This window comes from Lemur catta, chromosome 4 (genome assembly GCF_020740605.2).
Source record: "Lemur catta isolate mLemCat1 chromosome 4, mLemCat1.pri, whole genome shotgun sequence".
Taxonomy (NCBI): domain Eukaryota; kingdom Metazoa; phylum Chordata; class Mammalia; order Primates; family Lemuridae; genus Lemur; species Lemur catta.
This window is the reverse complement of record NC_059131.1, coordinates 53211233-53222026: the sequence shown is the minus strand read 5'-3', so window position 1 is coordinate 53222026 and position 10794 is coordinate 53211233. Positions and strand designations below refer to the sequence as shown.

The 10794-nt window shown below is 40.8% G+C and overlaps 1 protein-coding gene across 1 annotated transcript; it reads left to right on the top strand.

Annotated features, from left to right (window-relative positions):
• Window positions 1-2201: 2201 nt before the first annotated feature.
• Window positions 2202-8681, top strand: GKN2 (gastrokine 2). The gene is made up of 6 exons (XM_045550622.1): window positions 2202-2213; window positions 4224-4277; window positions 4721-4858; window positions 6748-6858; window positions 7504-7663; window positions 8599-8681. Exons 1-6 carry the CDS (start codon window positions 2202-2204, stop codon window positions 8679-8681), a joined length of 558 nt encoding a protein of 185 aa, XP_045406578.1.
• The last annotated feature ends 2113 nt before the right edge of the window (window positions 8682-10794 follow it).

Genomic DNA, 10794 nt, shown 5'->3' with positions numbered 1-10794 from the left:
TACACACCCACTGTGACCCAAGCAAGGCATACACTCCAGGGCATTCTCGAACGTGCACAAAAACGTCTGTGTCAGCACTGTTTGTACGAGCAAAGCAATGACCCATGAAGTAGAGTGGGTAAAAAATATCAATACCTTCATTCCCTGAGTATTGCTTTAAAAGTTTCAGTGTTTTACCTACTAAAAAATATTGGACTCAAAGTCAAAAGGCGTGGGGGACAGTCTTATCTTTGCCACTATCTATGTCTTCACCTGTTTGGGTCTTGATTTCCTTGTGAGAGGTTTGGAGGGGACTTGAAATGGCTTTCAACCAGAAGAACCCATGGGAGTTTTAGAAGTCCACACGCCTGGACCCCTTTTCACACCTACTGCAGCAGAGCATCCAAAGTGTGGGCATGGTCAGCACTGGGTCCTTCCAGGTTAGTGATTTCACTTCTTCAGCAGGGAGGTGGGCAGCTTAGACATGAATTTCATTCATAACAACTTTTACAAACACAGGTTCTCATTCCCTCCCTTTCAGGTTTCACCCTTAAGTTGTGGGTAGACCTGAGAATTTCCAAGTCTTTCAGTCAAGGAGCATTCTGGAAGCAGACACCTGCTTGCTAATGGCCTCAACCCTGCGAGGCAAGAAGTTACACTTACCCAGCAGCTAGTCAGAGAGGCCATACAGTTCCTGTAGCAAAGAGTGTGGACTCTGGAATCAGACTGGGTTCAAATCCTACCCTCTGCCCTTAGAAGCTGTATAACCCCAGAGCTACTTAGCTTCCCTGCACCTTGGTTTTCCCATCTGTAAAATGGAACAGGATAGAAGGTAACTTATAAGGTTGCTATGAGAGATCAAATGTCATTATATGCAAAATGTTTAGAAAGTGCTGGAACATAATAAGTGCTCCATAAATGCTAGCTATTATCATTGCTAGACCTATAGACTCAGAAGTCCTGGGGACAGGAGGAGGGGGACAAAGTAGAGCATAAGGTCTAATACTTTCATCAACCCTAATGTTTATGATCGTTGCTGGCTTGCTTTTTTGAGTCTGGGGAATCAGATAAGGGAGGTAATTTGCAGATGTGCTACAAAACTACAATCCTTTCTGCTGCTGGTATCTCAGAAAGATTTAATGAAGCTGCAAATTTTACTTTCACCCCAGCAGAACAGCTGCAGTAGGGGAATTCCAGCGAACTAGGTAACCCCCAAATCTCCTATATGTCTACTTTTTGAAAGCCCTAAATTTTTTTAAAAGCTACTAGTTATAAAGTTGTTTCATCTGTAGAACAAAGACATTATTCATGTTATCTCTTTGCTTGCCATGGTGATTCTCACTACTTTACAATTTTACAATTTACAGGGTTTTTAAAAAAATTTCTCTACCTTCTGAGTTCGTGATCCCATCCTGACACTAACTAGCCATTTATTATTGTAGTGTTAAATAATTACAAGAATTAAACTTTATTCTCTCTCTCTCTTTTTCTTAAATCTGAGAATTTCTCAACATCCCTCAAGATAGAGATATATCTCAAGATAACTAGAGACATACAACACATAGTTTTCAAGGAGTTTTGAACAAGGCTTAATGTAAAAACTTGGTTAACCCTGGAAATTGGGCAGAGTGCTTTCTGACCATTGCTGCTCTCTGGAAATTGGCACCAGATCTAAAGGGAAGAACAAATAATGTCATAAGGTTGTTTGTTTTCAAAGCAGGGCTCCTAGCCATCATCCTCCCTGCCAGTCTCATGTCCATTCCTCAGGAGGAAGAATTCAGCAAACAGAACAGTGATGGACAGACGTGGAGTGGGGCCCAACTGGGGTCTTAAGGAAGGACTTTACCTTTAGGAGGAGATATTAGGAAAATGTCCTTCTCTGTCTATAAAATGTATGCCTAGAACAAGCATCTTACAGTATTTTTAAAGGGTGGAAATTGAAATCTCAAGTGCAGCACAGAACAGATAAGCAGGAAATATTTACAGAGTGACCAAGTGGTGAATTTTCACTACTGACTAATGAACTTCATTGCTATCAGGAATGTGGTTGGGTCTCAATCCTGATAAAGGAGTTTGTTGGGGTGTGTCAGAGATATAGACATGGTCTTTCCCAAAGTGATCATTTGGACAAGAGATTTCCACACCTTAATGCCAATATAAAAGCAACAGAAGCTGCACTAAGGCAGTTTCACTTGCTCCAGCACCTTCTTCCTTCAGGCAAAATGAAAATCCTTGTGAGTATTTGTTTATGCTTCTTGATATTCTTGTGGTGGCTGTTTGCAGAGAATGCTCATATCCAATATACCACGGCTTTCAGGGGTCTTAGGCAAACACTGTACATGCTTCTAAGCATCTGTGATTGAATTAATGATGTCTTTGGCAGGAATAGTGTTGAATACATCAGATATTTATTTGTCCATTGTCTAATTTTTGAGATATTTCCTAAAAAAAAACAAAAAATTATGGAGATATCTAGAGAATTTTGATTTGGTGAATATTTAATAATAATCCCTTATTATGAGCTTTGTAGGGAATGTAGGCAATTTAAAACAATTGGCATTTACTATCTAAGAGAGAAGTGGTGATTTTAAAAATAATATTATCAATGATAGTGATAATAGCAGCTATCACTTCTCACATGCATATTAAGCCCCAGGATAAGCATTGCACATGAAGAATCTCATCTATTCATTGTAACAACCATGAGCTGAGTAGTATTACCCACATTTTACAGACAAGGAGACTGAAGCACAGAGGAATGTGGTTTTCCCAAACCTGTTAATGTGGGATTTAGAATGTAATTTATCCATTTTAGTCCCCACTTACAGGAGCAATCATGGCAAAATTTAAGCAGCCAGAGTGTCTTCAGTGGCCACCGATGGTGTCTCAATTCTCTCTTAAGACAAAGCATTCCTTCCAAGACCACCCTACTCCTCCATCTGATCCCAACCTCCATAGCTACACCTTGCAGTGCCCCACGACAGAGGACTATGTTCTGATCCAGAATGGAACCTCCTCTCCCAGTCTCTGTCCTTTATTCTCACTCAGCTGCTCAGGGAGAAAGCAAAATGTTAAGTACCTTCCTATACGGTGTTAAGGGCTGTCAGCTTAAAGAGTTCCCTCTTCCAGAGGTCTCTTGATTTTTTAAAGAAAAAATAACCTTTAAGAGGAGAACCATAAACTTTTAACTGTGGTGTATTAATCAAGATGATGGATGGGAGATTATTTTGGGGAAGAAGAACACTCCCTGCGCTCTCTCTAATCATATCATTAAGGTGGTTAGCCCTTCATCCACTTGTTTAAATCTCTGTTTTAGACCAACGAACTAGAATATATAGGAGCATCAGAGGTTATGAGAGCTGGCCTAGGGCAAGAGAAGATGTGTTTCTATGCAAGTAGGCAGGCTGACTACCCATATCTAGGTCTTTGCTAAACGCTCCACCCCCAGTCACCAGAAGAGAAATGATGGGATGGAAAGGGAAGTAGAAAAGTCCCACTGACAGTTCTTAAAAATACTGGCCCTTCCCTCTATCAGTGGTTTTCAAAGATAGTACAGTATGCTGATGTTCAGAAGAGAGGGCACAAACTGGGGTTAGCATGTTGGATCAAACTCTCACGCAATGACAGCAGACTATCAGAACTCTGTCATGACCTACTGGCCTAGCCTTGGTCTGATCGTATCACCAGGGCATGTGTTGTGGAATATGGAGGGTTTCTTTGATGTCAGCCCTAACAGTTAATCATGTTCCCAAGCATTTTGTTTTCATAGTTTCCCTTAGAAATTCATTGTGTATTTATCACCCATGAATCCATTTAAAATGTGTATTATTACTCTCTCAGTCTTAAGGAATTAATTTTTGTTTAAACCAGAGGACATAATTTGACCACCATAATTTAAAGCCAGTATGAATCATGCCAGGGTATTTCCATAGTAAATGAGTCCTTCTTCACTGCTCACCTACACCCAGATTTGATGGTTATAGTGTTGGAAGTGTTGGGAACTGGGTAGCAAAGTTAGAACCTTGTGTCTGACAAATAGTGTGAACTCAACAAATGCCCGTTAAATGAGTGAATGTGTGTGTTCACACTTTGGAAATGGACTGTTGGCCATCCATGACCACTCGCCAGTGTCTCTGGGTATATGTTTTCTGAGATATTTGTGCTTTTCCTGTCCAGTGTACCCTCCTGTCCCCACTCCCAATGACTACCCTATAGGGAGTGGATGTGGCTGGTCTGCTTTTCAGGTGGCATTTCTGGTGGTGCTGGCTGTCTTTGGAATACAATCTCATGGATATGAGGTGAGTTGGTTGCTTATGGACATTATTTCTTAGTGATGTTAGTAGAGGAAAAAGAAGCTATAAGATAATCTGAAGGACAGAGGAAAGAAAGCTCATATGTCCTATTTTGGATGGAATCTCAAAAACAATCAGTAATGGAAATAATGGGGCTGGCTATTTCTCTCCAATTGCAATAACTTCACAAATGTAACCCATTACTTTAAAATGTGGTCATTCTCATTTCTCCTGTGATGTCATTGCTTCTCCCATATACAGTATAGTAAACTGAGAGGAAAAGCTTTGCATTCTTATTGTATCATGGGCTTTTGGACTGGGATCCCAGAGGGGAGGTTTTAGCCTCCAATCCCTTGCTCATAGCAGGAAAGCTTTATTTTGTTGAAAAGGTTGCCTTTCAAATGCATAAGATTTATGGAATAACCATTATGTCTTTGTTGTCAATCTAGGTTTTTAACATCATCAGCTCAAGCAGCAACGGTGGCAATGTTCAGGAGACAGTGTCCATTGACAACGAAAAAAATTTCGCCATTGTTAACATCCATGCGGGATCATGCTCTTCTACCACAATTTTTGACTATAAACATGTAAGCAGTAAATTAATTTTCATATTTTTCAAGACTGGTTTTCTAAAGGGCAGAGGGACAGCTGTTTGTTATATGTTTGAATTCTAAGATCCATCCCTGCAATTCCTTAAGAATTTCCTCACTTCCACTTTGCCCTTTAATAATCAAGCAATCAATTAGAAAGCAAACAAACAAAACTATGTCTAAGAAAAAGGTATGACAGGAAACATAAGCCTTTGCTGGACCTTTCCAGGGGGAAATTGGAAGGAAGAGTGGTGATATTGCCCCACTGCAGGCTCGGAAAGTGCACAGAAGAGTGACCAAGGCCCAGAGTGATGCCTGGCACTCTCAAAAACATGTGCTGAATGAATAAATAAATGAATTAGGGCTTCTAATGAAAAACACCATGCAAAAAAAGAACAACCACAAAGCAACCACAAAATAGCAGAAATCCCGAGCAACTACACACATTGAATTATGTATATAGTATAGGCAATAAATCATGTTTTTTCTGTAAGAAGGAAAGTGAGTTAACTAAAAGCACTGAACTGTTTCCAAGTTTTAGTTATTGATATTAACAACAAGTCTCAGAAACCGGTGCCAAAGACTTGTCCTGCATTGATTTATTTATTTGTTTTCAATTTGTTCCATCAACACTAACTGTGAACCTGACTTTACCTAGGCTCAGAGCTATGCACTGCAGGTATAAGTAGGTTGTAACCCATCTTACTGGACATTTGAACATGGTTTTCTTTTCCTTTTCTTCTAGAAACCTCCTCACATGCTTCTTCCCTACTGTTGTTGGCAGTTCCATGACACATTTGAAAGTTTAGAGTCTTTAAAACATAAGGTTTAAAAGGAAGTGGTACTAAAATCATTTTTAAGTGGTTGACATGGAAATCCCAAAAGTGTCTTTAAAATACAGAGTGGTGAGGAGTTGCTTTAAGCTTCCTCCTTTATCAACAAGTTCAGTTTCAGTCTATTTTTGAATTTTAGGAACTGGTAATTTGTGAAAATTAAAAAATAGGAACTAGCAGGGTTTCCATTAGATACAATCTTATAGGGTATATAATTATTTGAAACTCTGCAGAGACAATTTCTACTCTGGACGAAGATTCGATGGTCTTAGGTCCCTTCTGGCCCCAAAGTGCTCACCCTCCATTGCTCTTCCAATCCTGCCTCCCTCCAATCCATCCATATCCAGCCAGTTTGGGTTTGAAGTAGAGAAAGGACAGAGAAAGCTGGAGAAGGAGAGAAGATGGTAAAGGAGTGGAGAATACATGAAACATGCATGAATGCGTGTTGGGGGGTGAAGTGGTTTTGAGGATGCTTAGGGGAGTTTCTAAAGCATCACTGTCTAACAGAACATTCCACAATGGTGGAAGTGTTCTATATCTGTACTTCCAGCAGGGAAGCCCCTAGCCACTTGTGGCTACTGAACACTCAATATGTGTGATAAAGGAAGTACATTTAAATTTTATCTAATTTGATTTTAAATTTAAATAGCCACATGTGGCTAGTAACTATCATATTGGACAGCATATTTCTAAAGAATATTGTGTTTACTCCCAATTGAGGAGAGGCAGAACGAAACCAGTGGAAAGAGAGGGTGAGCTGCTTCTTCTTAATCTTTCATACCCCAAATTGCAGACCCCGGTTCCATAACAGGAAAAGTAGAATACAAGTCATGGGTTTGCACAATTTCAAAGGGGTAGAAATGACAAGTGAAAAAGTAAAAATGCTATGTAAAAGAAGTCAAGCAGATAGAATTGATTACAGATTGGAAAACAATCTCTTCATATATTCACTGTGCAGGCACAAATCTTTCCTCCAAGGCTCAGACATCATCCTTACCAAGTTCAGAACCCAGGTAGCTGGGGAGGGCCAGTAACTGTGCTCTTGCTCCTCAGGGCTACATCGCATCCAGGGTGCTCTCCCGAAGAGCCTGCTTCATTCTGAAGATGAACCATCAAGCCATCCCTGCTCTGGACACACTCCAACGGTACATCTATGAGAAACAGGTAATTCTGGGGTATCCTTGTATATTGTTGAGCCAGGCAATACTGGTGCTTATTGAGAGATGAAGAGGATGAGGGCGGAGGTTATAATATTATACCTTACCATAAATATGGTACTCAGCTTACTAAAGAGTTTTCCCTTTTATTTACTTATTTTTTTGAGAGCAGGAGTACATCTCAGCTTGATTTACACCACATGGCCCTAAATGCAAGAACTTGTAATACATTCCAGTGTCTTTGTAGAAAGGACTGATCAGCTTCTCTTCTCAGAGCAAGGCTCTAAGAAACAGTGATTGGCAGAAAATGAGTAAAGTTCTAATATTCAATGACACAAAGATGCAAAGACACAATACAGTATAGTGAACATGTAGAAGCACTGCCCTGAGGCTAGAGACCTGGGGTTTAAGTCTCTCTCCATAACTTCCCAGATGTGCCACCCTGGACATGGGCCTTACCTTCTCTAGGGTTCATTGCCACCAGCGTAAAATCACACTGGTAATAATGAAGCTTCTCTGCAGATAGATTGGTCAGGAAGAAATGATGTCTTGAGACCTCTGGTTGTCTTCTGTTTACTAATCTGAAAGAGAAAAACAGTCACAATTTAAAGTAAGGTCCACCAGATAATGTTAACTTATTTTATTGCTCTAGGCTCTGAAAAACATGTACTCCAACAAATACACTTGGGTCAAGTACAAACCTCTGGAGTCTCTGGTCACAGATCTGGACTGGTTCCTGTTTGGGTCACCCATTGAGAATCTCTGCAAACATATCCCATTGTATAAGGGGGAAGTGGTTGAAAAACAGACAGGTGAGTACCCATAGATCATTCATTCACGAAATATTTTTTGAGAGCTACTTTGTGCCAGGCACTCCGTAGCTGCTATGTGAAATACAAATAAATGAAAACATAATTCAATTCAGTTTTCTTTGGGAATTAACTACCTACTTTGTGTGCAAATTGTGCTAAATGTTAAGGATATAGAAATGAATAAAATTCTGTCTCCAAGGGACACATAGTCTAGTGGAGAGGTTGTGAGTAAAAAGAGAGAATGAAATAAAGGATTCCTGCGTGCCAAGGAAAAATTATTGGATTCTCTTATTCTTCCACACGTAAGAATTTCAAGTAGGAAAAAGGCTTCTGGATTCTTAGAATTGCATCTTTTGGATATGGTAAGAAGGCAGTCACTAAGAAATGCTCTCAGAATCTAGAATAGAATTGGTCCAGGGAAAAGCAGGCAAAGTGCACTGACAGGGAATAAAAGCCCAGATTCATCCAGGTAACCCGTGGCACTGCAGTCATTATTGGTATTTTTATACACAGCTCCTCAATGTGGCAGAGTAGCCAGAGTGAAATAGGGCAGGGCCAACAGATGAAGAACACAACAAAAGAAATTCCTAAGAGTAGTGGAAGATAGATAAAGAAGAATTCACATTTATTACATTTCTGCTGCCCAGAAAAAAATTAAGTACTCATTAGTAAAGTAAGTAAAGGCACATAGGTATGCCATCAACACAAAATGTCATAACCTCCACTGGGATTGAACCTAGCAGCACTTCCAGGAATTGTCAGTCTTATATAAGCTAATGTATTATTAACCTTTGCAATGCAAGTATAACTAAAATCATGGGTAACATGAAGTTACGTGTGCATCCCCTATTCAAGACATTTGCAAAAAGCATTGGTTTGTTGCATTCTAATGTGTTTCTTAATGCTCTTTCTTTAAAAAATTTTCTCCTTTCCAGAAAGTACTGGTGCTGGAGGCTGTGCAAAGGTTGGGCTCCTGGGCATCCTGGGAATTTCCATCTGTGCAGATGTTCACTCTTAGGATGATCAGCCCACTGGCTTCACCTTTTCAAAGAAATACGCTGTTGGTTTCCACTCAGAAGCCAAATTAAATCCTTTCCCAATGCCTCAACTAATTTTGACATTCAGTAGTAAAACATAAATGTTATATTTACAGATATCTGTGTGTTTGTCCTTTTTGTAAGCAGCAAAGGGAAGTCAAGCAATGCTTATGTCAATACATGGAAGGGAAAAAATTGCCAGGATTTCAAATAAGGTGCATAATGTGTGGGCATTCCCAGAGAGTATAGCTCCGTCACAGGCAGAGTAGTCAGCTTGGTGCCAGTCTCCATCCTGCATCTGCCCACAGGACCAGCTGCCCATCTGTCTGTCCCAAGGCATGGGGGCAGCCTGGGTGGAGCAAGGGCTCAAGTAGCTATGGCCTTGACCTGGCAAGGAGAAGGGACACAGTATACTCCTATCAAACAACTTGACTGCTCACGTGAAGGAAACTATCCCTCTGCCAGAGCACCCAGCTTTGAGGACCATTCCTATGCTTTTTAGAAAATACCTTTTAACTCACCAAAACAGTGGAACTAAACTTAATAAACACTATTATGATATGTGTTGTCCTGAAGTAAGGAGGGAGGGAGGAAGGAACACCTAACACCCAGCAAAAGATGTACCTTACTGAAAGTCTTAACAGGAGTGAAAGCCTAACTGAGAATGCCATGTCAACATATAGCAGGAAAGCAATTTCCAAGATTTTAAATAAATTGCACATTGTGGGCAAATTCCTAGATCATGTAGCTGGGTCTCATGTAGACTGGTCAGCTGTATGGAAGTGCAGAATGAAGAAGAACTACTTTAACAAGAATTTCCACCTGCCATCGACTACTCCTATTCCTAACTCTGGATGTCTACTTTGTAATAACTGTCAATGAATATATCTTAAGCACTTACCGTGTTCTCAGCAGTGGGACAGGTTTGCCAGGGGAAGAGGCCCAAGGCACAGCTACCATAGTCAAAAAAGCTATTTTCTTATTAGGGAAATAAAGTTACATTTTTATGAAAACATTTGATAACAACAGTAAAGAGTGTATAATAAAGTGCCAAATGTATGATAGAATGTATTAGCTGGGACTTTGGTGTTGGCAAATGATACAACCCAAATCAGATTTGCTGAGGCCAAGGGGGACTTTGTTGTCTCATATATTTAACCATGGAGGGAAAGGAATATTCTGGTCTTGGGCAGCTAGAACTAGGTATGTGAAGGTGGCCACATGCTCTATTTCCATGTACCCATTCTCCTCCTCTGTACATGTCAGCCTCAGTATCTGACGCTGGTTTTCCCAAGGATAGAACCAACACCGCTGTCAACTTAGTTTCTCATCTTCCCAGCTCCATCATCAGAGAGGAACAGACTCCTCTTAGTTCTAATTTCAAATTAGTTTTAATTTAAAAATCCCTGGGTCTGACCCTAATTGGCTGACAAGGGGCACAATCCTGTGGCCCGCACTGGAGCAGGGGGGGAAGGTTGGGTGCAGGAAGAGGTGTCATGACTGGCTGCCTCCTCCGGAATCTACTGCTTAAAGATGTGTTATCCTCATTCAATTTTATAATAGTGTTCCCACGTTTAAAGCTAGAACATTGAGTTCTGCTTTTTCCTGACTCTGCTCTCCCTAAGTCAGTTAACTCTCCTCCGTGCTGTTGTCATGTTGAATACCTGTTAGGAGGCCCAGGTGGAGGGTACCAGGCCTGTGCTTAAAAGGAATGAGCCCACATGGAAGCTACAAGGAAGCTAGAGCTCCATTATCTTTTCTTCATAATTAGCCCCTTTTTAAAGGCTGAGGGAAGTAGATATCAACTGTGTTAACTTACTGGATGCTCAAGCCGTAGACCGTCTCTGGGCCACCAAGGAGGAGGAGCAAGACTGGACAGAATGTAACAAAGCATCCAGGATGCTAGAAAATCCGGTTGGGCTACAAAACCTGGCCCAAGAGAGCAGCCTGACCCAGGACAGCAGTGTGCCAAAGCAGCTTTTGCAGGAAGCTTGGCGAGGCTTGTGGATGAAGTTCTTATTTCCTATACAGTTTTGTTCCTCACAGTAAATGACGTGTCACAGGTCCCGCACACTCATCTGCCCACCTGAGATA